Here is a 27153-nt window from a genome sequence, read left to right as displayed (position 1 = left end):
TGGGCAACTGATAGCTGATAGCATTCTAGCACTTTATCCTTCTCCTGCTTCTTACCTCCAATAACAGTATTTTTTTCCATCAAGTATCAAAGAGTACTATCAGATGGTTGTATCGTCTCTGAAGAATTTAATTAAAGCTAAAATTTCTTAAGTCTTATTTATGTTTCTATTTGTTTTAGTATTTACCTGATCAGTATCAGGACCATAGTTATTTGCCAAGAATCTTCAAGAGAATACAAGGACTTTACTCTGGTTTTTTAGACTCTTCTCAGTCTGTACAAAAATGTATCAACCAACACTGAATATCGCAACTTGAAACTGAGTTTGAATAAAATAAATTAATATGTACTTGATGGTTCAAAGTAGAGAAAAGATGAAATCTTTGACAATGAAACACTAAAGCCTGTTTTTTGGCTGAGGAGTGTTTGAAAGGGTAATTATTCCTTTGATATAAATTTGTTTAGATGCGTTTCAGACATTTGGGGTCATGTTGTTCTGGCAGCATTAACACTCCCCTAAATACCCTGGCAAAGCAACAATGCTCTGTTGTCAATGACCAAAACAAACTAATGAGACCTTAGTTGGCTTTTCTGGCAGATTATCAGCAGTCAATTATTCAGCCCTGTTGTGACAGTGATCAAATGTGACTCAGCATCTCATTCAGTTGGTTCTCTCCTCTTAGGCGCAGTGAACACACGCTAATCCCGGATGACATAAACAGCAAGTCATTTTCCAGTCATTTGAATGGTCCAATAACTCAGCTGGAGAGCGAGAACTGAAGTCAGGACGGCCTGCATAACTGGTGTTTGTTTTATCAAGGAAATAAACAATTAGCAATTTGGCCAGCCTGCTCATGGTGTCCTCACTGGGTGGGAATGAGGATGAATGCTCCTTTAAACGAGAAGCCGTGCTATGACAGTATGCTAACTGTGAAGCCACAGCTAGTGCTGCAATTTAGTTTGGCTAATCAGAGAGTCAAATTTAGCTAGTTTAGCTGTGTCTAACACTGTTTAAGCTTGTTTTTTTTCTGGTGGATTCAATTTTAGGCCTATTATTAACTGTTCTACAGTATTTTATGCATAGCTACCCACAGTTTGCAAGAGCCCTGACAATATGGCTCCAGTCAGCTACCAACCTAACACCCTGCTCCTACAGTCCAAACCGAATAAGAGAAAGAATTAATGTCTTTTATAGTTTAGACACATGACAGAGTTTTGATACTGATGAAAGTTATCCAAAGCTACAGATATTGCTTAAAGTCAGATTAGCTGGTCAGAAAGCTTATTTTTACTTGTTTGGCTGTGAAAACAATGTTCTGGCCTAAATTATAGTAATCGATGGATTTTTGAGCTTGCTGTTTGCCCTTTTCCCAGCTGAACAACAGCTAACAAGAACCCATTAGGCTTCAGTCCTTACACGCAAAACCCAAACACACACATGCATGTTTACATGAGTCCAAACTGAGGAATATGAGGACTTAACTCCAAACCAAACTAATATTTCTCTGCTACAATGGTCCCAGCTAAGTAAGAAGATGAAAAAAATTAACAATTTTTGGATAGACATGGATAAAAATAATGTTTCTCACTTTAAACCACATAAAACGTACCCTACAAGAAGCTATACAACCAGTGTGACAGTATGCTAGTCGTGAAGCTACAGCTAGCACTAAATATTAGTTTAGCTTATCAGAAAGCTACATTTAGCTAATTCAACTGTATGAAAGTATTAACTATCTAAACAGTCCTTTTAAAGAATTTAAATAGTAGGTGGATTTTCAGGCTTGCTGTTCTCCCTTTTACAGTTTCATGCCTTGCCAGGCTATCAAAGCTAGCACGAGCCCTGAGAGCCTATTCTGATCTCAACTTCACATGCCTTTTTCCAAAAGGTTTGCAGGTTCATGATGAGCATTCCTCAGACTTTAGACACTGATAAATGTTTCTTAAAGAGTCTTTTGTCATCTAAAACAGCCTTTTGCTACATTATGAACACAGCTTTAGTGCCAGGGCTCAACACACTAACATTCAACTTTTCGTGAACACTTGAAGAGTAATTCCACACATTCTCTCTCTGAATTCCATCACTTCTTCCATCTAGTCCTATCAAAAAGAAAAAGGAAAAGAAAAAGAAAAAACACTACATTGAAGGAAACCCATAGTTGAATCCTATTTTAAACATATAATTAAACATTGTTAACTAAGCTCTGCAAAACTGACCATCAGTTCCTTGTGTACCTCTGTTTTATAAAGACTGTGTTGTAACTAAGGCTTTTAATACCCTTACATAATTGTTGTAGTGACAGGTGACACGTCCACTACACTGGAGTTAAAACACTTTTTACAAAGACCTGCCAACAAAACAGAAATATCTTGGGTGTGATTTTCAACCTTAAATAAAGAAAATACAACGACTGCCTGACTGTTATTAGATAATACACAGTGGCTCTCCTCCAACTGCTTTGGCAGAAGCTCTGCTCAAAGTTTCTATTGTCAGTGCCAAATTTTATGAATAGCAATTAACAGCTGAAGGTGAAGACACAAACCATTAAAATGAAGTCATGTCCTTTTGATCTTTTCATGCTGTTATGCAACACTGGCTTCTGCACACCTGTTAATATGGAAGCTTGTAAATCTCTGAAGCAACAGAGAGAATATTATTGGACTAGTGGTGTGTGTATGAAGTTGTGTTGTTGTGACCTCTGACTTATTTCAAAAGATGTTATATGTCACAAAAGGATTTTGTACAGATACTGGATGAGAAAAAAATTAACCACAGCTGCACTATTAATATGTTATAATACATCACTGAGAGGGCTTCAGCATAGTGCTTGAAACATGTACAGTGTCCAGTTAATGTGTTGCTTGAGTCAAAGACCTGCTCTTTCAGTATCTTGCGATAAGTTTGGATATAATTTGGTGCAGTGCAAATAAAAACTAAATAGTTGATTGCCAGAAATAAAAAAGTCCCCAAAGTTGCCAAACAGGTTTAGAACAAACCTTAAGATTGCTTTTACGATCAAGTTTTCAGTTTTCTTGCAAACCATGTCCTAAAATTTGGTGAATTTGAATTACAGTGTTACCAATAAACAGACAAAAGTTTCCTCTTAATGCTAAAATTTTTGCCTTTTTTGTTCATTTGGTTAAGGAAAGATTTGGACTCCCTCAGGATATTTGGTTTCTAAAACAAGTGTAGTATTGAGTTAACCCAGCAGTAAGTAAAGTAACCATAAAATGCAACATACACCATGAATCCAAAAAAAGTAAAACCCAAGCTCCTTAGACTTTTTATCACATGGAACACCAATTCTTTATTTACATTTTTTTTTCTTAATCTATTTTAGCTGTAAAGCTTTTAGTGCATCAATGCATTTCAATACGTTACACCATCTTGAGCATGTTGTTGTAGGGCTTTAAATGGGACGTGGCTCTCTGGACTCTTGTAGTGTCATCTTACCAAAGCAAGATGTATTTTTATCCAGTGTTGTTGCACAGTCTGTCTCAGCCTGGTGTCTGTCGTCCATCTCTCTGACAGTACCAGGTGGAAAATGGTGCTTCACATGTAAGAAGCGGGCGTCACGGCTATGTTTTGTTTGTGAGGGTGCGTGAGAGTCGGCTGACGGATGTTTTTCCACACCCCATTAAGGCAGGGGGGGGACATGGCAGACAAATTATAGATATGAGACACATCTTCAGTACGCCAGCGTGTTATGAAAGAAGCTGAAAACCATACTTGGCTTTGGTTTCAGACTACTTGGGACAAAGCACTCAAGACTCCAAAATTATAACTCAAACACCATCTCAAAGATGAAGAAAACATATCTTGATAGTTTTGCAAAAACTCTGAAGAAAATCATGTTCTTTTTGCTGTCATCTAAGTCCCCCATCGCCGGAGTGAAAATCTCCACATAAGGAGTTTGTTTCTGTGCGAGTGGCAGTGGGATTTAAGTATTCCTCTGAGGCTAGTCACAAAGGATTACTTAACTTATTACACCACATAACAGAGCACATGCCCAGCATTGCTCGAGCGCTAGGACAGAAACGTAGCAGTTAGTTTCTGCGTCATAAGAAACTGAAGACCTTTGTTATGATCTCTTTAGCTGAGTCAGTGCCCCTTGTAAATTCTGACTCACAGCCATTAAAAGAGTAGGACAGCTATAGCACTGGTTACTTATGTTATATTATACTGGATGACTGCAATGAAAGATGATGAACAAGAAATTAATTCAAAAATGGAGATGTGTGTTTTACTGTCCAGCATTTTTTTTAAACTTTCAACATTTTTTGACTCTGCTTCACTTTTGAATTTTGGGATTTTGACCTCTTCCCTTTGATATTTATATGTTTTATTTGGCTTTTTCTTTGTTTAGAAGTTTGAGCTTTGTTTTATTTGTCAGAAGGAACAAAGCCCCAGGAAAGTTCCATTTTCCTTATATTCTAAAATATCTTTGTATGCAGATGATGTGATGTTATATCTGAATAATGCTTTAACCCCACCCCACCCCACCGAGCCAATTTATCCTTAAACCCTACATCCCTGATTGATGGATGTATTTTTTGTGGTTACATCAAATATTAATAAGATATTTTTCTTGTCTTTTATTTGACAGCTTGAGAAAAACAGGAAATGTAGGGGGAGAGCTGGGAAGGACGTGCACTGATCATGCCAGGAAAAAAAGCGTCCAGTTTTAACATTTTTCTTTCTTAGAAACAAACACATTTAATAAAACAAAAGCATAACTGAACAAGAGCATACAAGGCACAAACAAAAAGACAACATTATGCGAGTCAATGGGCTTGTTTCTATTGACTGCCCCAGTGAAGAAGAAGATAAGGCTTCTCGACCAACACAGTGAGCACGTAGCCGACCACCAATGTGAGTGCAAGGTGGCCGAGGAACATGTACATCTAAACGAGAGAAGAGATGAAGAAGAAATGTTGTTAAGAATGAAACAGACAGGCAGTTAATGAAAGGTGCAATAAAAGTTTCTGAAGTGCTCACAAAGTTGATGTCTGAGTAGTGGATTGGGGTCTCTTGCAAGCCGATGTAGAGTATAATGAAGACCGGATGTGTCAGATAGCAAGCAAAACTTATGTTAGAGAGAGGAACCCAGACATCCAATGATACGAGTCTATTGATAAAACCTGTAGGACAGAGAAAAAATTTCAAAATATTAAAAATTTCAACCAAAACATGATTGTCATACATAGATTGTCATATTTCTGTATTTGGTGTTAGGATTCTGTGACATTCCTGCTCTTCACTTACCTCCATAACCCTCCTCACATGCCACAATGATCCAGGCCACAGCCAAAGCCCACAGTGGTCTATGCAGCCCCTGGTAGAGCGCGCGGGGCACAGACGGATAAGGTGGGGTCTCTCTGAGGATGTAGGCAAATTCAACTAACGCAGCCATGACTGAGAAACAGCAGAACCAACCAAGTGCTGCCTGCCACTGCAGACACAGTAAGAGATGAATCATCATCATTAAATTTGTTCAGCTTTACATTTTATACTAAAAGAAAGAGGCTTGTGATATTTTGCTCTCACCCTTTTCTTTAACACTTGATCTTTCTTTGTTGTCAAAAATATTCCAGTCAGGATTCCTATTAAAAAAGGTCCATATCTGGTGTAGGGTTTCACATAGTAATACAAGACATAATCATGAGATGTCCTGCAAAAATAATAAACAGAAAATGTTTCAATGTATTCAACTTTTTTCTTACACACACAGCTGTCAAAAACAATACTACACAATAGAGGCAACTTCCATCGAGTTTCGACCGTTACAGCACAACCGGTGTTTCTGCGTTAATAGCGACCATGCTAACTGGTGACTTTCAGTCACGGCAGCCGTGATCAACAGTCGAGAGTCACCAGTTAACAGGGTCACACTTTCCACTGATACACCAGCGACGTCTGCGTGTTTGTTATTTAATGTGTGTTCTTTATCCAACCTCAGTTAACCAGGTTTGACTGCAAACAAGCAATAATAACTGCTGATACAGATTTGGCTTTGCTTATTTAATAAAAAAGTTGGTTTGAGGCTGAGGTTCTGACCAAACATGAACTCAATATGGACAGTAAATAATAAGTGACCCTATAAATTATGATTAACAGAAATATATTTTGTAACCAAAGTAAAATTAGGGAATATTATGAAACATCCTGGTATGTCACAGTCTGATAGGTGCCCACGGATAAAGCAGTCTTGAACATCGAGTGAGAGTTGTGTTTCCTCTCTGGGTACACGCCAGGTTTCTCTGCTAAAATTTTCTGCCCACCTAATATCTGTCCACTTGCTGATCCTTTCTGTCCACTCACTGCTATTTCACAAACCTGGGAGAATTTTGCCGACAAAGTCAAAGCGATAACATTAAGTTAAAAAATTGTTTTTTGGTGGTTAACTCCTCCACATCGATGGACAAACCATTATACTCTGCAGTGCTTCTGCACCCAAGTTGCGCGCGCATCTGCTGTTGTTGATAAACAAATAATCCCTCTATAACTTGTCCAATGTTTCACATTTCATTGAGACTTTTTACGCCACTGTCACTTACAATGTAGACGGCTGAAAGACAGGCAGCTGAAGGAGTGCTGTTACAACAGCACTGCTCAGTGTGGTCAACAGCAGAAGGCCTCCAGCAACACATGCAAAAACTCCTCTGTTTCTGGTGAACAAAGACAGATAACTGTAAAAAAAAAAAAAAAAATCCCTCAAAGCGAAAACTGAAATCCAAGCAAGTGTTTTTGTCTTATTTTTAGTAAAAAAATGCACATCTTAATGACTTAATGGCTTAATGACAAGCCAAAAAGGGTCTTATTTTGAGATATTAAACAACAACATTGGTGTCTGAATTACATGTTAAGAGTAAAGACAGCTGTTAATGGGGTAAGAAATATGTACTTCTTAAGTTAATCTGAGCTAACTATAAAGACGCTACATATAAGAGGCTAAAAAGGTAGACTTTGAATATGTCTCATATCAAGTCTAATAAAGACTGTTTTTACAAAAATAAGACAAAAACACTTGGCTGGGCTCAGTTTTGCTGTGTATAACTAAGCATTTTAAACAATCATAAGAGAGGACTTACAGCTTGTAAAGATAAACCAAAAGAGGCGTTGTGGCATAACACTGAAAGTCCAGCGACAGGTACCATGTCCAAGGAATGCACTGAGGAGAATCGAAGTTATAGAAAGTCTGTGCAGATTGACAAAAAAAGAGTTTGAGCCACAAGTCTAAGTATGTGCTTAAACTTACAATCTCATGGACTGGAAGGAGGTTGCTTATCAACAGTAAGTTAGCCCACCAGTAGGTTTTACAATCCATCAGTGTATCTATAAATGGGAACCAGTAGGGACCCCAGTGGACTAGAGAGATAAGGCCAATGGTTAGACACATGATAAACAGATGCAGAGGTTGAATCCTGCAGAAAAGAGAAGGAGAATACATGTTTATCACAGCGCTTTAAGATGAGAACAAACCTAGTAAAAAGCTCATTAGATTAATTAGATACTGAACTGAAATATGTAAAGAGAAATAAAAAAAATACCTCTTAATCCTCTTGATGAGGTAGCAGGCCACCAATTTTGGGCTTAGTCTGTCTTCAGCTCTGCTGATGGAGCCGAGCAGAGACCTCGCACTAAGCAGACCCCTGAAACACAACACTGCCTTTTCAACCTGCTCAAATCAATAACGTAAAACTTTTTTTTACTGTCACAGAATGATGTCAACTTCTGTTTTCAGCTCACCCTAACAGTAAAAAGGTGTCCACAGCCAGAAAAACAGGCCCACCCATAGAGAGCACGTACAGTGGACTGCTTTCAACTGTTTTCTTCCAGTTTTTGTAGTTATCTGTGAGGGTCAATATACAAGGTCAGAATGTGAAGGAAGACTGTGAACAGCAAAACAAAACCAAGTGTTTCATACCTAAGTTGTTCACAACAGGGAACTGTGAAGAGTGTCCACATATGATCCACAAAAGGCTGAGAACACGGATGCCATTGAGGCTTGAGAAGCCTCCTCTGAAGGATGAAGATGTACTTAAGACACCCTGGCTGGTGGTTTGTAGAGAGAACACCTGAAGACACTGGTACAAACACCGTTGAGGAAAACATAGTGGATTTGGCCTGCTGCTGTCTTGGAAAGATAAGTACAATTTTTAAGTTGCCAGGGTAAAGATGTGTTGTCTTTTGAAGTATTTTAGGAAGATCTGTGCCAACCTCTGCTATTTTCTTCTGTAGTGTTTCCATTGATATCAGCACAGGAATTGTTGGTCCTCATGGTCCCATAAAGGCTGAGACTGGTGTTTAAACAGGAACACTCAGCAGCTGGGCTAATCTCTCTGCTGCGCTGCCACTTTATCAATGCTGTGAACAAGGTGGCAGCAAGAGGAAGGGCAACCATCATGCAGCACACAAATCTGCAGAAAAATACAAGGTGTCTTTTTACCTTTCTTTGAAGAAAAATGAGTTACTTAACATGCAGACAAGACAGTATGATCTCAGGATGCAATCATATACTGACAAGCAAGTGATATCTGATGCATCAGGGGTAATCATGCTCGACAAGCAGTGTGTCATGATCATCTCCTGAGTGGAATCATTAGCCAAAATGTGAGGTAGAGGAGGAATGAGGGACATTTGACCGTACTGAAGTCTCCCTGTCAAAATAAAATAAACATAAGTTAAAGAAATATAGTGTCATGATAAAAAGATTAAACAAATGTGAGTCCAGAGAAAACAGATTTTACAACCACTGACCGTACACTACCAGTGTTTGCACATCCTCTTCTCCACAGGAGTCAGGAACACAAATACCCACAAAGTACTGTGTTGTCCCCTGTGGTTAAAGTGTAGGAAAATATGTAAAGATCCCCTCATTGGACCTGCCATCCAACTATCCTGTTTGTTGTTACCTGTCTCAGGAACACCTGGCAGTATTGGCCAGAGAATGTGGGGCCATGTGCAGAGCGACACTGCTGCAGCAAGCCAGGCTGGTTGGTGTTACCTCCTTCAACGTTGCTGCCCATTTTTCCGAATGAATCATACACTGAACCAGAGCACAAACACAAAGAACAGTCAAATAACTGTGTGACTTACAATTTTTTTTTCAGTGAACCATTGATTATGATTTTAATAACTTTCCAAGACTAGAAAGTATGTTAATACTGCACTATATTTAAGTGCCATGTGTTTTAAAGCTCAAGGTGTCTTTTAGTCTGAAAACAATGCAAAAAAGAGAGAGAGAGAGAGTGACATTACATTACAACAGATGTTATTAATTTTCTCTCAATCAGTCAACTTTTATTTATTTAAAACCTTTTGCAAATATAAGTAGTGCAAAGCACTCTACTAGAATTGAAAATACTAGGATGAATAAGTAAAATTAAATTAAATAAGCAAACATAAAAAGCACCAAAAAGGTATAAAACCAAATAACAGCAAAACATGAAAGAAAAAAAATAGTTAGCTATAAAAATAAGCTAGAATATTGAAATAGCAATAAGACAAACAAATTAATAGGTAAGGATAACAGTCAAAGATATTTAAAGCACAAAAAATACCAATATACTAAAACAATAAAAGAGAGTTAAACATTTAAATAAAATGAGATTTAAGTTATTAGAATATAAAATCCTACATAAAAGCTGGACTAAAGTTTTAGTTTATATTAAATAATGAAATCAATAAAACCAATGTTGGCAACTCATAAAAGTGCAGAAACAAGCCAAGACTCCGCCTTTGGATGTAATTTAAACAGCTTTTATTGCCATTTGAACAAAAAACAAAACAAAACCCAAAATGCTTTGTAGCGTGTTCATTCCTTGTCGACATAGGGCACGTTTTGGAGAACCAGCCCCACCCCTGCGATGCTACAGACTGTAAACAGTAGCAAGCCTGTGTGAAGTTAACTTTCAGGCTTTATAAGTGCCAGGCGCAGTCCAAATGAAGCTTCTGAAAATAGAAACTCGTCATATAAACTTGAGCATAAATTGTTGAAACTGCTATTCAGCCCAACCCAACCACAAACAACGAAGAGTTAAGTAGTGAGTTAACACAAGGTGCGTACATTTTGTCAATTAAGCCAGGTACCTGTCTGTCGCTGCGACGAGACTGGCTAACATAAGGTGTTAAGGTTAAACTAGCAAACAGATATACTCCAGGGGAGACGAAAGAGAGACGAAAATGCTTATAAGTGAATGAAAGAATGAGTGAATTAAACAGTCTGGAGTCTTGATGCCATGGGAAAAGTACATTGGAAGTTTCATTCACTGAAAATAATGTGAGTAATAACTTCCATTTTTCGATCTCGTCACCCTGTTTTTATCCAATCAATTGTCTCTAGTTGTAGCTGGAGATAGTTAAGATGAATTTGAGTGTTTGTCTTAAAAATCAAAAGTCAACAGGAGTTGGGTGTCTAGCCAGCGCTTTTGTGGCTTACCTATTTGGGCGTTTTATTTTGAAAGGGTGCTGTACAACTACCACCACTGCTTTTACTATAATCTACTTCTACAATAACTGCACTATAATAAACATTTGGTATACTTGTTATATTTCTTTTTTAATCCATGTATCATAACTTTGTTCTGGTAGATTTTTACGTATACTGAAAACATTAGTGTTTTGTCTTGAAGTATCAAATTTGCTTCTTTTCTGGGATTAAATTTTAGATACAGACAGCAGTATTAGAGATTGAGAAAGATTAATCTTTTTTGTCTTTTAATATACCCTCAGATGACTTTTCATGACTTCACATCTGACCCACACCATTATGAGAGGCTGCATGACTCAAAATCCAGTAAGAAAAATATCCTGTAATATGTCAACACTTACTGAGAACAGCATACTCCTTTGGTCTGTCCTGGTTAATTTCCCAGAGGAATGTGTCAGTGTCCTCCATACAGCTCTGAGACAAAGTCAAACCTGGTGTGTTTTCCAAAGCAAAACAAAAACCTGCCATTATTGGGAACACCAGCCAAACCAGGGCCATTTTTAAGACTGACTGCACCTTTTGACAGGAAAAGTGTTTAAATAACGCAGTAGGCACACAACGTCATCACAAAGGTAGCATAAAATTCATTTGGCATGGGTTGAATTAAATAACTGCTTTGGCAACTGAGGGCTGGCTCCATCTGGTTTTCTAGCTCAGGTGAGACCAGGATTTGGTTACATGGGGATGAGAGGCTAACAAAATGTTGCGGTCTGTCATTGTTACAACCCAGGCTCAGGATAATCACAGCTGCAACTCAGAAACTCAAAAAAACACTTCCACAGCCAGAGACAAAAGATTTTGTTACATAGTAGCAATTTTTCATTTTAAATCTTAGCCTATTTGTTGTTTCTTGAATCGTAGAGTGTTATTAATTTGATCTGAATAACCAAAAGTCAAACGTTTCTTATAATAACATCATATTTCCATCTTTGAAAGGATGTTTAATGCATCTATTTGGTTCTTGAATTCTTAAAGTTCGTCAGCATCGACCACTAGAGGGTGAGCTTGTCCTATAAACCAAAACGAGTGCAATGAATTCTAGGCAGCATTATGAAACAATCTTTATGAAATAACAAGCACATTTTTCAGTTTGATGCAGCTTCGCTAATCATGCTCCCATGAACTTTTTAAATCTAGATTTTCTTTTGCCAATTTCCGCCTTAAAAACCTGACCACAGAATCTCAGCACACCTGAAGGCACAAGTGCGTAGGACGAGGGCGTAACCCACAACGTGTACACAAAATCAAAGAAAGGTCTCTGCATGCTGTATCACTCTCAGTCATAGCTTTATTATTGTAATGTTTTGGTTGGTGTAACCTTCATCATGCATAAAAAACCTAAAAATATTTATCAGATGTCCCACTGTTACCTGTCAGTGTCCCACAAAACAATGAAGAGATTTCCGTTGGTTGTAAATTCAGTTTATGGTGGGAAGTTTTGGAGAAATCAGCAAGACTAAGGTTGGCTCTGAAAGTACGCAACTAAGACACAACACATGAAAGTAAGGTCTTCTCTGCCCAGCATCTCTGAGCACCACGCCTCATATGTGACGTAAAATGAGTCACTGGGAAAGTTTTTGCATTGTTTTAATTGATAACTGTATTCTGTTTTCTTCTCTGCTGTTGTTGTACAGCCAACAAGACTTTTTTAGTTTATGGAAGACACTGTCCGCTTATCCTTGATATTCATCCAAAAATGTCTTCAAAAACGATCTCCTTTGGCTAATAAACATAAGGCATTTAAAGTTGCTCCATAGAAACTGAAGATGCACTGATCCAACTTTCAAAGTTCAAATACCAATACCTAGGCCAGGGGTGGCCAACCTGTGGCTCGCGAGCCGCATGTGGCTTTTTGCCTTTCAGCGTGCGGCTCTTCGATCCATTCATAACAAATATATATAGATCTGTATATTGTTATGAGTAGTGGTGTCCTGATCAATCTAAAATATTGATATATTGATGCCTATGTTGGGATCTGTGTTGATCAATACTTGGGTGATGAGAATGATACTTATGTTTCTCTTCTCGACATGTGCTCCTCTTAATTGCTCATGTGCTCATAGCTATCTAGATAGACATATGGAAATGTATTACTTTTCACTTTATATCATTTTGTTCATGTGTGAGAGGAAGTGTGTGTGAGACCACGTGTGTGATGTGGCTCTTTGTAGTACCACAGTAAATTTTGTGGCTATTGGTCTCTGACTGGTTGGCCACCCCTGACCTAGGCTTTGGTATCGGTTTAGACTGAAACTGATCCGATTTGATACCGGTATCACTTTGAACATTCGCTATACCTTAATAGAAGGATGAGACTGAAGATGATGTTTTGGCAACTTCAGTCTTTTCTAAATTTTTAAATCAAAATGAAATAAAATTTGTTTACACTGTGTTTATTCTTTTTTATGGGGTTATACATGAGTAAATGTGTGCTGAGTAGGTCTCTAACAGTTAAACTGTAAACCTGAGCAGTAGATAAGTGAGGTACTTGCACATACAACATCTTGCTGTTAGCAGTTCAGAGGTGTTTTACGCTTGTTCCCCAACAAGTCTGAACTGCTGTAGGTAACATTTGTTGTGTTATTTTAGCTCTTCCTTGCAACTTACTGCTGTTTGGCATAATACTCAAGTGGTAGTTGTGATCACAGAGGAGCGTAGTACTGATTTGAGTGGATCTGTCCTGTGGATGGGTCCCTTTGACACCAATATCAGATCTAACTTCTTGAGTCTGCATTTGAACCGATACTTGATACCAGGTTATGTTGCATCCCTGATAGAAACTGTCACTCTTGATTGCTTTTGTAGGTCATACAGAGCCATTAGAATCAACTTTAATCTGTTTCTTTAGGCCACTATTTTATTTATTTTTTATCTTATTTGACTTTAGTCCATAAATAAGTCATATGGCAAAGTAAATCTAAAGCACTTAGACTACCATAGTATAAAAGTTTATGTGCATAAGTCAAAATCCAGACAGGTTTTCTGATATCTTCCCACAGAGAAGGTCTGATGTCTCATGTGCAGTGGACATCACATCTTGCTCATGTTGGGTTTTATCATTTATTGACAGAATGAACAGCTTTTTACATAAGCCTCAGAAATGTCTAAAAACAGCAGCAGTAGCAGCAAGACACATTCTACTCAACAAAGAATTCACAGACTGCTTTTTCACATGCAGTTTTACAGCATGGGCCAGTTTAGGTCTCATTGCCAAAGTAGAAAAGAATGACTGAAAACCGAATAATAACTTCAAGGAATGCTTATGACAAAAAAAGCTATAATAAATACTCTTTATATTTAGTGGACTCTTTTTTCTTTTAATTGAACTGGCTGTTTTGTACGAATAAGTCATTTCACAGCCAAGTTGACATTCACACAGTACTCCCCCCTCAGTGGTGTTTCTGTTCATTGACATTCATTCTTTTTCACTCAAACCAGACTCTCATGAATGTAGTCTGACATACAGAGTCCCCACAATTTTACTTTTAATCTGCCGTAAGAAAGCGGCTGTGACCTTGGCTGTAAATAAAAGGTAAGTGCTCTGCATTTTTGATATTAGATATTCAAGGACATTAACAATTTAAAAGTGATTTTTCATCACAAAGAGCTGCCATATAGAATGTACCAAGAGAGAAATTCAACATTAAAAGTTTGACATTCTTTCAAAATAAAATTCAATTTGGCCTGTATTTTTTGAAAACTGCATGTCTCTTAAGTGAAATATGGGTGGATTTAAATAAATGTTCTCAAACTAACTAACTTTAAGACTGTCTTTATGCTTATCTGATATCTGTTTTTTTCACTTGGTGTGTTAGATACAAAAGAAAAATAAATATATAGGTTGTGTCAAAATGTACCCAAAAAAAGAATTTGTTTTTGCCTGATTGTCTAAGATCTTCTGATTTGAGAAAATACTCCCAAATTTTTCACAGTCAGTATGATGTTTTAGATTCACACCATGGCATGGGATAATTTGAAGCCAGTGTAAGCCCAGAGATAAATTAAACTCATCTGTTAAGTACAAAAAAAGAAATCAAACCTAGAAATCTTCTAATCCAGCAATGACTTGATGAAGACCTGAACTTGAATTTACTGCATGTGCACTGATGTGGTGAATAATAAACGCATTTGTTCCTTTTTTCAGACATTCATTAGATATCAGCAGCTTTGAGGATCAAAGACACTGTCAACCTTGTGCAGATCGACTCCATTACAACAACATTTCCATACATTAACCGGTCTGAGTGGGTTATCGATGAAATCTGTTAAAAATTAAAAATGCTCCCCCTATAAAAATGATCTATCAAGGCCTATAGAAACATCTATTTGTGTACAAAAATCTTTTCAGTTAACTTTAAGACAAAAAGTGACTTCCACATATGTTACATATTTGAGTGTATAGTGTGTACATATAGTAGTACCATAATTGTACATCATGTAAATGCAGCACGACCACATGTCATCAAGAAAACTTTTACTCTATGTATTAAGGAGTTTCTACTTGTTTTTGATGGAATGGTTTCATGTGTTTCTCTCACTTTTCAGCCGCGCTCAGCCTCTTTGACTTTATGAACGCCATCCCGTGTGTCCTCATGTGAGTGTTCAGGTTTCCCTCTGTTTCAAACTTCTTCCCACAAACTTTGCATTTGGTATTCGGAGTCCCGTCAGTGTTCTCGTCTGTGACGTCCAGCTGGTTCTCTCTTTGACTCTCATCATCGTCTTTGCCCCGTCCGTTGTACCGGGCGAGGCCTTGCTGCTCCTTTAAACGGTGCACAATGAAGAGGTGTCGGGCAAGCGAGCGGGGCGAGGTGTAGCACAGGCCGCACTCTCGGCATTGGAAGGATGAGCCGTCAGATTTGTGCTGGGGAATGTGATCATGGAAGGTTGTTATGTTCTCGGTGGTGAAACCGCAGACAGCACACTTGTGAATTTTGAGGATGTTCACTTTGAGCCTCTTCAACGGTTGTGAGTCAGAACCCCTGGAATTCAACCCTTGAGGCCCCTCGTCATCTTCTGGCTTTCTCTTGGGGCTCAGTGTCTGTAGAGGATGTTAGAATGATCACTTTGGAATATGAAACTGACTGATAAGGAACAAAAATGGACACTGAGCACTGTCTTTTGTGACATTGTACCTTTTCTTTGTCGGGTGAGGCTTCCTTCTTGTTTGAGTTGGCATTCTTCCTCTCTGGGTCTTTGACCTCATGCATCAGCTGAATGTGCTGATCCAGCAGCACTCTTTTGGTGAAAGGCTGACTTAGAGCTGGACAGTGCCTGTTAAAACCCAACAACAAAATAACCATAACACTTTGCAAGCATTTTGATTACAGCTTTTGCTTAAAATAAAAGTTTTCCAACAGTTTTTTCCTTATTTCAGGGTAAATCTTTCTTTCTGCAGGAGAAGGAAACATAAACTTGCTCTTGCTTTCCTTCTTCTTGGATTAAAAAGACATCTTGTTTTCATACTCACGGGCAGGTGTAAATCTTCCGCACTCCCTTGTGTTTTAGACGGTTGTGTCGGCATAGACTGTGAGAGGAACTGAAAGACTTATCGCATTGTCGACACGGGTGTTTCTTCAGTACCTGTAACATCAGGAGAATATAAATAAAAAGTAGTCATACAATAATCTCGACTTTCTTAAGATATGCCTGTTGAGTGCTTGAGTAACAATTTGAGGTACTTTGCTTCAGCATTTTCTTTTTGTGAAGCTTTTTATCTCATCATCAAGCTTTAGCCAGTGGGTACTTTTATAAATTGAAAACTCCATTGCAAAAATACTCACTTTGCCATGATCGTGCCTCATGTGAGCAACAAAAAGCTCTCTGGTGCTGAAGAGGTTGTTGCAGTCTCCACATGTGTATCCAGAGCTGGTGGAGTTCTTGAGGTCAACTGAGGGGCTGGTATTTGTTTTCTTTAGGTGTGAAGGTGAAGATTTCTTTTCTCCTTTTTCTTGAGCAGGGACATTTACTCCATCTTTGTTATTACTGTGTCTACTGGGGCTATTGGCACAGTTAGAGTTTGTGGGTTTGGTACTAAGTGGGAGGTTGATGCCCAAGTTGGGTGGACCTTCGATAGTCTTGAGGGTCCCATGGATGGCCTGAAAGGGTCAAGATATGCAGACAAAACTATGAAAGTCTGACCAGATATTAATGGTATCAGTGGCATTCATTTCAAACCTGAATTAAAGTGTTATTTTCCCACCTTGATGTGGTCCAACATCAGTTGTTTCTGTGCATAATGCATCGAGCAGTCAGGGCATTTGAACACCGACACTTTATGATTGACAACATGTTGGTCGAAGTGTGTGTAGAGCAGGGACTGCAGAGTGAACACGGTATCACACATTGAACATTTATAGATCACCCTGAAAGACAGAAGAAAGACCTTTACAACTTACATCAGGTAAATCTGAAGAAACCTGAAGATACAAATACAGAAGTTGAATGAGGTTATAAGCTTGGGGCCAAAACAACGCAATGGTAAACAAACACCGGCGGAGTACCATTATCGCTAGAGTCTGTGATTGTCCACAAAACAAATGGTGAAAGGTTACCATGTGGAAAAAAACAAACCTTAGTTAAGGCACCATGTCTAAAACCAGGTAATCTTACTGCTAATAAGGAAGGGAGGATTGTTTCCTCAGATAATGAATCAGTCATAGGTGTTAGATTTCATGACGTGAATGGAAGCATATAGAGGCGTGTGTTGAAGTGTTTCTATGTGGTGACAACTCTTGTAGGAAAGCTTGTGTATAGTTTCCGTGCAACATATTAATTTAATTGAATGTTAAATTGTGAGATTTCGTTTTGTTGTATTGTATCTACGAAGTATCCACAGGGTTTATGTTGTATGGGGCCACTTACTTTGGCTCTCCTGCCTTCATCCCAGGATGCTGTGTGTGTACATGTGAGTGGGTTCCAGGTGGGGTCTTGAAAGCCATGGGGCAATGGGGACATTTGTAGAAGATCTCACAGTGAACACTCTGGATGTGGGATTTTACAGTTGCAAGGTCGGCAAAGATTACACTACAGTGGATGCAGCTGCAAGGACAGAGAAATGGAAAATTTTCAAGGGTTTCATTAAAAACTGTCATGATTGAGAGAAGATTAGCTTTTTGTTCAATCTATAGTGAATCTTGAATGCTGTTCCGCACAAAATCTATGTTTTTTGTTTTAGACAATTTACCAAGAGAGCTATCTTGATGTAATTGAAAATGCACCATTAACTGACATTTGACATGTTGTGTGAATAAGTTTTACTCTGGAGTCTTGCAACTGTAACACTAAGCTAACGGTATAGTGCATATAGTATCATTGCTATTTCCTTAAAGACAACGTTAAGCTGGTCATACATGAAGCACTGTGAGTGGTATTTCAAATTACTCTTAAAAAACTCAAATTATACCCACAGTAGACAAGGGGATATAAATGCCACCTTTCTGAGAGTGTAATGACCTATTAAGTATTTTAAACATATCTTAAATTTATCCAACTGCATTTATAATTGACTGGTCAGACAGGCTCCATTTGGATGGCTTTTATCTTGAATGACTCCTCTCATAAATTGGTTGTTTCAGCTTTCTGGGCAAATTTGGTTGTGAGGAATATTGCATTAGTAAAATCAAATTGTCAAGGCAATCACAATGTAACTAATGACAGCAATTCCAAATGATGTAAGTTGCAATTTAAAAGCAAGAATTTTAAAGTCTGAAATTAGCTACTGACAGAGTAAAAAAACTGCTCCCTGGTTAATATCCTGAAGTTTGAAGGAACTTGCTCAAGGACTAAGTTGTAATGTTTACATACATTAAACTAATATGCAGACTAGTATTCAAAGATGTAGCTTAAGCTGTACTGACCGGTAGCCAACTCTTCGGCTATAATGGAGGCAGTTTTTGGTGACATGTGACTGGAAATGGACAGATCGGCAGCTGGCCCCACACTCGGGACAGATGTAAGGTGACTTGTGCTGGTGGATTCTCTGGTGTGACAGAAAGCTGCACTGATTTGGGAGGAGCATTTGGCAAATGGTGCAGGTTTTCTGTTGCAGACATTGGGAGGTACAGCATATCATGAAGTGATCTTAGCAGAAGTATGTTGAGGTATATGTATTCAAATTGAATCTGAATCTTATATTGCAAAGTTCACATGTTTCAGACACTCACCTGCCCACTCGTCTCCAGTGCCTGTTGATAGTGCATAGCTAGCAAACTGTCATCATGGAACATTTCATTACACTCTAAGCACTTCAGACTGTGCCTGCAGAGCTTGGATGCATCATCGTCCAAAGGCATTGCTGCCACAAGAGAAGCACTGCATGGAGCAGAAATTACTGTAGACTGGGTCCCACCATTAGGCGCTTTCCCAAGGACTTCACTTGAAGGTGCTTGTGCTTGAGAGGTGGAGATGGTGCCAATGGTATTGGAAGAGCCTGATGTGGGTGTTGTGGTTATCATCTGATCTGTAGGAATAGGTTTTAGGATCAGATGTGAGCATTGCATGACAACTCCTTTGTCCTTGTGGCCTCTGGCATGAGACAAGAGGCTGCACTTGTTGTAGAATACTAGACTTTTGGCACAGTGGTTGCAGGTGACCTCTATCCGAACACTGCGACGCTCATAGTGCTGTGTCAGGCTTTTCTCCAGAGCGAATGAATCACTGCACTCCAGGCACTTGTAGCCACGTGAGGGTAGAGAAATACAAGCTGAGGTTGGTGGAGAGAGGTTTGGAACATACACAGGTACAGGGTTTATGCTACTCAGGACTTTATTGAAGGCGTCCACCACAGAACTTTGAGAGGTGGCAAACACCTGAACACGAGAGACTTTTCTTGAGGCCCGGCCAGTGAGAGCTGTCTGCTGTTTGACTTGATGTGGTTGTCGATTCTGTGAGTGTTTGGTGGAGGACAGGGCCTGTTTAAGATCACAGACAGCTGCAGATACAGTCTGAGGCAGAAGATTTAGATGACTAAGGTGAACTGTCTTTGGGACAAGTTTGGCATTAGCCAGACTGGAGGCAGGTACCATGACAGTCTGTTGCTGGATGGCATTAGCAGCTTTCAAGATGGCACTACTGGCACTTTGCACTGATGCAGCTGGTATGACTGTTGCTTTAACTGTGGTGTTGTTAGCTAGTTTTAAGTTGATGACTTGGGAACCAGCAGTTTTGACAGCAGAGACTGGTAGAAAAGCTGTCGCCACAGGTTTGATCGTCATTTGCTTGGTTATCTCTATGGAATGACCTCCAGTGGTGGCTACTACTGTGGTGGGAAGAGTGGGCCTTGTAGAGGGTGAGAAAATTGCATTGGTTGTTGCTATAAAAGATGCGCTATTCTCTCCTTTTTTTAGACCCTCAGGATCAAACTCTGGAAGAATTCTGGTGACAGTACGCTTGATTTGGCCAGATGAGGTCTTGATTGTTTTAATCCTGACTTTCGGGATCACCGGGATGCTGTCTGTGCTTGAGTCAGGGGATCCTTTGCTGCTGCCCTCACTTGTGACACTTGAGGGACTGTCTGGTCGTCTCGCCAGCAGCCTTTTTGCTAACTCCAGTGCTGACTCTGACTCTTGTGTCTTCTCTGGAGTTTTGGGATCAACATTGACTACTATGGATTCTTTCTCAGGTCTTGGAGACTCCAGTATACCCACATCTGTGCCAGCCTTTTTGGAACTGAGAGCTGCAATGGCTGCTATACAGGATGAAAGCTTTGTGGATGACTTGGCTTTGACGTGGGACGCATTGACAAGCTCAGGTTGTTCTCCAACTTCCTTGCACTCCTGACTTTGGGATGTAAGGACATTTACTTGTAGATCCACTTCAGGTAGACCCGATAGAGGGAAATCACTCAACCTGGAACCTCCAAGTGTACGGTTATTGTTATTCTTATCAGGTTTTTGGTTGCCATTTACCCTGGGCTTGGAAACTTCTGCACATACAGGAGATCCTGAACTCTGCTCCTCTCTTTTTTTAGTGGACCTAAAGAATGACTGACTCCCCTGCCTGTCCAAGGGGTCATCTACCTCAATTTTATCATCATCATCAAACTCTTCAGCACTGGAGATAGGGCTAAACTGACTGAAGGTAGGTAATTGATGGTTAACAGGCTGTCCTTCATCTTTGGAAGCTTTCCATCCATTTTTGTTGTAATGGTTAGCAGGTGGTGGTGTCGCCATGAGGCCATTTTGAAGTCCATTTTCAACACCAGCAGAATAAGGTCGTGGATGAACACTGACTTGCTCTTCCTTCTCAGGTACATTCCCACCATGATCACTGGCATCTGTGCTTCGAGTGTTCTTTACAATGACACTAACAGCAATGTCGTGTCCAGGGTTTTGGGTGTTGTCATCTCCTGAAGCTACTGTGCCAATAGGTTGCTTGAGCTGTGCTTCATGGTCGTTATGATGACCAGATTCTATAGCGGCTTTAGGGTCCACCATGTCAGGGATGTCAAAGGCCGCCAGCAGGTCATCAAAATCTGGCGTCTTCATATCTCCCATGATCTTTCTGCTACTCTGATGGGGGGATCACCTGGGAAACGGATGTAATGAAGAGAAAAATTAAGCTTTGATTAGTTCTTCATCGTAGCACCACATCATACTTTGCACTGACGCTCTTGTGTGGTACTTTAAGTTTTATCTACATAATGTAGCAGCAGAGGTGACAAAATATTAGTTTGACTTTCTTCTTATTGTTGCCACTACTGTTGTTTTGTGTAAGTAAGAAATGAATATGTATTTTTGTTTACTTTTTTTACCCCAGGAAATGGGTAAAAAGTAACCATAGTGCTTTCTAAATCTTCTCTGCCAATACCTTATTCAGCAACAGCTTATTGGCTCTTGTTTATATTCATGGTGCTTCAAACTTTCCTTTGCCGATTTTGCCTTTGCCAAAGAAACAAACAGCCAAAATAGTCATAAAATCATCTTTCAAATTTCATTGATCCCACTAAACCGTTCAGCCCCAACATTGCAACCACCGGGTCTTGGGCCCTAAGGCAACACTACACTGCAAACTGTGGCACAACATTCTGACATTTTTGTATCAGACCCAGCATCAACTTTTCACCGTAGAGACCAGGCTTTACTTCTCACACAAATCAGTGAACCATGGCCCCCCATGGGACACAGGTTTTCCTTCCTTTGACCACTTTGTCGTAACTGACCCTTGTAGACCAGAAACAACCCAGAAGAGATGCAGTTTTTTAGATACACAGACCCAATCATCGCATCATCACAGTTTGGTCCATGTCAGAAATTCACATCGACCATTTTTCCTAAACTGGGCTGAGATTTGTGCCATGAGAAACTAAATTTGAGTTATTATATTGAATCTGAAAAGCAAGATCTGAAATGGAATTGATTTAATGAAACAATAATTGTTCTTCAATAAATGCTCTGAAACTTTTTCAAACCTTACAACCCCTATTCCTTACATTCAACAATACAACATATAATTTCACTTCAGCATAGCAGGACAATTATGTGATCCATGTCTGTTGGAAAGCGTAATCCAGCATTGATTACTGACATTCTCTTAACGTCAGTTAAAAACTCCTTCATGGTCTGTGTTGGGCAGTCTGGGATACCACCCTTTCCATGATGTCTGAAGACCAAGGACTTAATAATATTATTTAATTTTTACTGTGCATTAAGATAAATTATTTTAAGTTTCAAGCAAACCTAATTATTCAGTCCCTGGTCTTCAGACGTCATGGAAAGGGCGCTATCTTGCTGCGCTCAGCTAAGGAGTAAGGCCTAAGACAGTTATCATGGACTACTTGAGTTTCTAGGAAGATTTAATACAATTTCAAAGCAAATAAACTCAGCTTCAGATCATGGTCCAAATATCAGCACATATTCCTGCTTCTAACACATCAACTCTATGGACAAAATGTTCCCCTGCTGCCCAACATAACCCATCCACTGATAAATGACACTATAGAGCGACAATAAATCACCTTTATCTTTCACTTGTCATTACATTTGGCTGATTGGCATATGGCATATGAATTATTGTGCATTAACATCTTCCAACAGTAGGTGGACTAGTGCCTATGCGCTCTAAGTCAATGAAAAACCAGGTTAGATGTGACTTAGCTTATCCCTTCTGCTTGATGATTTACTTGTGCTATAGCAGTTTCTGCTCTGTATTTTCTCCATAAGCTTGGCCTATCTTTAGCAAATACCTGAAAGTGTGCCCATAACGTGCCTTATTCCTCTTGAATCAAGTCATTGATGTAATCTAGAGGAAACAGTAGATGTGACATTTTGATTATCTTAAGTACCCAGTAAAACCTCTTAATGTCTCTTCAATCAATAAATTCTCAAGATTGCTGTAATTAAACAAATTAAATCAGGGGAAAAAAACAGGAAACCAGTGTGCTTGTAAGTTGGTGGTTGAATGAGGTAATTACCCTTGTACCTGCATATCGGGAGTTCCTGTTTTAACAGAGATTTTCAGATGTTGGGTCAGGGTATGGATTTAATCAGTGAAATTGGTGTAGCTGTAAATTGAACAGTATTCTTTTCAGTAGATTGGCACTCATCATCTTATTGTGGGGGTGGGCTAGCTTGATGAAATGTAAATGATGACTCTTTGTTAGGCTTCATAAAGAACCTTTTAACACTGAACGTCATAGATGTATTGTGATGGGATTGGTCCAGTGTGTCACTATGTATTATGGACACATTATGGATGTTGGATGAGACAAAAGGCACAGCCATGAAGCTGCACTGCTTGTACAGTACGTGCAGTCTAACCAGTGCTACTCTTTGATCTGAATGCATGACAAACACATCTGCTCACACAGAGACTCATACCCTGGAGCTTTATCTTTGGTTTGAAAAAACAAACAGGATTCATTTGAGATGATACAGGAAGAGTGGTAATGATAAAGAATCTGTCTGATAAAGACAAAGAGAAAGAGGTGAAGACATGGTGTGGAGGGAGAGGGCAGGCGAAAAAGGCAGTGAAGGGGGCAAAATGGCTGCTGAGCTGTGTGAAGCTGCAGCAGGCAGAGAGAGAAAGGCCTGGTGGAAAGAACAGCAAGTCACAGCCATGACAGCCAGCAGCAGCAGCAGACTTTAGACACTAAATGAAGGTTAGATACAGAACAACATGAAAAACACACAACACAAAACTCCTCTCAGAAACAGCAGTTTAATACACATGCATGATTACCAACTGGGAATAACACACAGAGTAAAAAACAACCACGACCCCAGTAAAATGTAAAATATCAACATGCAAGTGAATCAGCCACTCTCACCCTCTTTCCTCCGTCCCTCTCCAGCCACAAGCAAACCTTCTTTCCTTCCTTCCTTTCATCCTGCAACAAACACAGTCACAACACCACTAACCCACAGAAAGCCATCAACCCCACCCTGCCTGGAAAAAAAACAGTCCTGTTTCCTCACAACCAGGCGAAGGCCCAGAACACAGGGTCAGGTTACATCCAGGGATCTGGTGAGAGCTGGTGGTCCTGGTGAGGATTCTCCTTAGTCATTCCCTGCACCACTACCAGCATACTGACATACAAACAGATAAATGGATCATACTCCTCTATATGGGTACGAATGTGTGTGTGTGTGTGTGTGTGTGAGGCAGGCTGTAGGCTGCAGATTCACAGACTCCCAGCCAGCCACGTCCCCCTGTCCTCATCCCTTCCTAAATCTCCCTGCCCCCCTCGCTTTCATCTGCGTAGCACACCGACATGCGGCGAGCAGCGGCAGCAGGGTCTGTGTCTGTGCCACGGTAGCTCGTGGCCGAGCCCGTCAATGGCTGCCATGCAGGAGCAGGAGCAGGAGCAGGAGTCTGGGCTATCTCTATCCCACAGTGGAGCACAGAGACGGCATTGTTCCTGTTAGCCCTCCGTCTGCCTTAAACCGGTTTCAGCTGGTTCCGGTCACCCAGCATAAAGCTCTCTGCTGCAATACGGCCTCAGAAACACAGGCAGGAGCAGTGTGCTCATTTCCCAGGAAGCACTGCAACATGTCTCACTAAACTACATGCATATTTTCAAGGAACACAAGAACACACATGGAAATGACAGTCAGGAGATGCAATGTTGTAAACTTAGGCCACAAATTTAAACAGCAAGACAGAGGATGTAATATTTGAGTGAGTACAAAAACAGTTAAATTTGGAAAATCATTGAAACAGAAACATGAGGTTAATCTGAGGATTTTAAATTAGGTGATGCCAAAATAATGAAAGAATCAATCACTGAAAAAAAATAAAAGACAGTAGAGGAGCTGAATCTGTTACCTTGGCCTGTTTCTCAAATGCACCCCTGTGCTTTCATCCAGATCCCAGCTTTTTGTCTTTAAAGACTGAAAAAACTCATCTGCAGCCCCCAACAGCTTTACACTCACAGCACTGATATAAAGACAAGGTTTGTATAAACACAAAAGAGTCTGACATGGGCAAACACAGGCCATCCATGCACCTCCCTCTCCAGATTTCCACCAAACATGGCACCCAGAGAGCCAACACAGAAAGCACATCAAGACAAACATGCAGGTTCATGCGCATATAGAGGTAAATGTGGCATACCCTTTGTCAGATTTGATGACAGATATTCAGGAAAAAGACAGTCTTCCTGTGGAGGCCTTAGCACCTGCACTCACTCAGCTCCAACCCTTCCAGCCCCCATCCTCCTCCTCATCCTCCTCCTTCCCTCCTCCCTCTTCCCACTCTCCTTCACTGGGTCAGTCTAAGATTTTAAGTCCCAGTCCAGGCCTCGTTTTTCTCCTGAAGCCACCATCGCTACCACCACCACCACCACCACAGCCTTGCATGAAGGGAGGGATGGAGAAAGGGGGCAGTGTTCAGCAGGCGATGCAGGCCTTTTGTCTCTGTGTGAGCAGGGGGGTGAGGGGACTCTTCACTCTGGCTCTGAAGCAGCAGCAGCTGGTGCAGAAAGAGGAGAGAGAGGGAGACCGAGACAGAGGGAGGTGGGGGAAACAGAGGAAGAAAAGGAAATGAGCAGGATAAGAGTAGAAAGAGGGCTTCAATATGGTCATATTTAAGGCCTGGATCATAGGATATCAATATATGACAGTCTGTAAAAAAGATGGTTTGTTGTGTTATCATACTGCTCTCAGTCCTAGTTGCTTTAACAGATCAGCAACATTATATTTATCACTGGGTAAAATACTGGAAGCTTAAGCTAGAGCAAACTTGCCTTTGGCCTCTATGTAAGTCAAGGTCAGTGAGGCTTGTCTTTGCTTTTGTTTGTTGCTTATAACGTAGAATGGATGCAATCCAGCTACCTGCTTTTGTAATGGCCACAAGAGAAATGCCAAGGTGGATAAATCTGCAACACAGAATGTGAAATTCTTTCACAGAATTGGAAGTCCTCTATATCCTAAAAAAAACAAAACAAAAACAAAACAATGATACCTTTAGAGGATTGCATTGCATAAGTTATTAAACAGACTAATTATTTGGTAACCTACCTGAGAGACTTTGGTGAGGCTTTCAGCTGAACAAGGCTACCACTCCTGTAAAATGTGGAAGACCTCTCAAAGGCAATGAACATGTACAAAAATGCACTATGCCAAATTTTGTTCACCAACACAACAAAGATACATTTATACACTGTCAAAGTGGCTGAATCTGTGCATGTCCATCCTTAAAAAGGCCCCTCATGGTGCCTCATGCCTTTTTACAGTGTGGCAGATTGTCTGCAGAAGAAGAGGCTAAGGCTGCTCCCCTCCCCAAACAGAAACTCAGTCCCATGACGTCACACTTGGCTTCAGTTCTGGGCTCTAAAAAACAAACAAAAACCCCCAACACCCGTATATTATCTCAGTAACCCAGACAAGGCCAGTTGTAGGGGTTATTGATGATTTTGCCCTTTTGCGGGCAATATCCACTGTTCTCTCCCCATATTAGAGGCATAAAATCCTAATGAAATACTTTTAAAAAAGAATAAATTTGTAGAATCTCTTGTGTGTAATGATAATAATAATAATAATAATAATAATAATAATAATAATAATAATAATAATAAAAAATAAAAATAATAATAATAATAATAATTATAATTATTATTATTATTATTATTATTATTATGCTCCATGCAGTTGTGTGTTTTGTGCAAAGGACATGGAATTTAATTTTTTTACTAGTGCAGCTGATGAATCTCTGCTTGTTTTATCTTTTCTGCAGACTATCAAGTTTCCTGTATATGGATGTCCTATGTATGGAGGAACATTTTGTTTACATAAAACTATCAGTGTTAGGATACTTTTTCAATTCTAAAAGAGGGGGAACTAATGGAAAACACGATGGCTTTTTAAAAGGTTTAATTTGCCAGTATATTATCAATCAAATCATCCCATTTGCAAATTAAAGTAACCATTACATCCTCTCTCCATTACTATTCCTTCTCTTGTGGACAGCTGCTCAGCAATTGGATCCAAACATTTTTCGAACTGCAAAGATCTCTTTGTGAAAATCTGTCTTTTTTAATTGGTACTCTCACACTGAAAGGCCTCCCTTTAACAGCATCCCATTTTCATGAATACAATACAGTTAAAGCCATGACACCGCCATCAGATCATTTAATACGTCACATGACATTTTGGATGAACATTATCAAATAAAATTTAAATAGAACACAAAATTAGAGGTTTCCTGCACGAGATCACTTATTGGTC

General features: G+C 39.6%; 2 protein-coding genes across 7 annotated transcripts; both read right to left on the bottom strand.

Annotated features, from left to right (window-relative positions):
- Positions 1-4799: 4799 nt before the first annotated feature.
- oacyl (O-acyltransferase like) lies at positions 4800-10990 on the bottom strand. Its single transcript, XM_074690970.1, has 15 exons — positions 10834-10990; positions 8916-9049; positions 8761-8839; positions 8525-8660; positions 8221-8420; positions 7928-8137; positions 7750-7852; positions 7551-7652; positions 7259-7424; positions 7092-7171; positions 6558-6668; positions 5548-5671; positions 5266-5452; positions 4999-5141; positions 4800-4904 (listed from the first exon to the last, which is right to left on the bottom strand). The coding sequence occupies exons 1-15, from the start codon at positions 10988-10990 to the stop codon at positions 4800-4802; spliced, it is 2037 nt and encodes a 678-aa protein (XP_074547071.1).
- Positions 10991-13511: 2521 nt separating this feature from the next.
- Positions 13512-26135, bottom strand: znf532 (zinc finger protein 532). Of its 6 annotated transcripts, XM_074690530.1 has the most exons (13): positions 25948-26135; positions 25762-25856; positions 25043-25399; positions 23757-23816; positions 22674-22729; positions 18655-21016; positions 18349-18530; positions 17354-17530; positions 16692-16854; positions 16273-16587; positions 15960-16072; positions 15625-15763; positions 13512-15530 (listed from the first exon to the last, which is right to left on the bottom strand). In XM_074690530.1, exons 6-13 carry the CDS (start codon positions 20983-20985, stop codon positions 15027-15029), a joined length of 3924 nt encoding a protein of 1307 aa, XP_074546631.1. In that variant the 5' UTR covers positions 20986-21016; positions 22674-22729; positions 23757-23816; positions 25043-25399; positions 25762-25856; positions 25948-26135; the 3' UTR covers positions 13512-15026. The 6 variants fall into 6 exon arrangements, with proteins under 6 accessions (XP_074546631.1, XP_074546629.1, XP_074546633.1 ...); XM_074690528.1 differs by lacking the exon at positions 22674-22729; XM_074690532.1 differs by lacking the exon at positions 23757-23816.
- Positions 26136-27153: the final 1018 nt, after the last annotated feature.

Source organism: Halichoeres trimaculatus, unplaced genomic scaffold, assembly GCF_033239565.1.
Source record: "Halichoeres trimaculatus isolate MK-OKI-2021-1 unplaced genomic scaffold, fHalTri1.1 fHalTri1_scaffold_16, whole genome shotgun sequence".
NCBI lineage: Eukaryota > Metazoa > Chordata > Actinopteri > Labriformes > Labridae > Halichoeres > Halichoeres trimaculatus.
The sequence above is the reverse complement of the archived record's forward strand: the minus strand, read 5'-3'. Positions and strand labels throughout refer to the sequence as shown.

Bases quoted from the DNA above. Each gene is read 5' to 3' on its own strand.
- oacyl (XM_074690970.1), bottom strand. From the start codon at position 10,990: ATGGCCCTGGTTTGGCTGGTGTTCCCAATAATGGCAGGTTTTTGTTTT. The intron at 7,653-7,749 runs GTGAGCTGAAAA...GTTGTGTTTCAG, and splicing joins GACACCTTTTTACTGTTAGG to GGGTCTGCTTAGTGCGAGGT. The intron at 5,453-5,547 runs GTGAGAGCAAAA...CTGTGTCTGCAG, and splicing joins ATCAAGTGTTAAAGAAAAGG to TGGCAGGCAGCACTTGGTTG.
- znf532 (XM_074690530.1), bottom strand. From the start codon at position 20,985: ATGGGAGATATGAAGACGCCAGATTTTGATGACCTGCTGGCGGCCTTT. The intron at 16,855-17,353 runs GTAAGTGGCCCC...TCTGTCTTTCAG, and splicing joins ATGAAGGCAGGAGAGCCAAA to GGTGATCTATAAATGTTCAA. The intron at 15,764-15,959 runs GTGAGTATGAAA...GGGTTTTAACAG, and splicing joins CGGAAGATTTACACCTGCCC to GCACTGTCCAGCTCTAAGTC.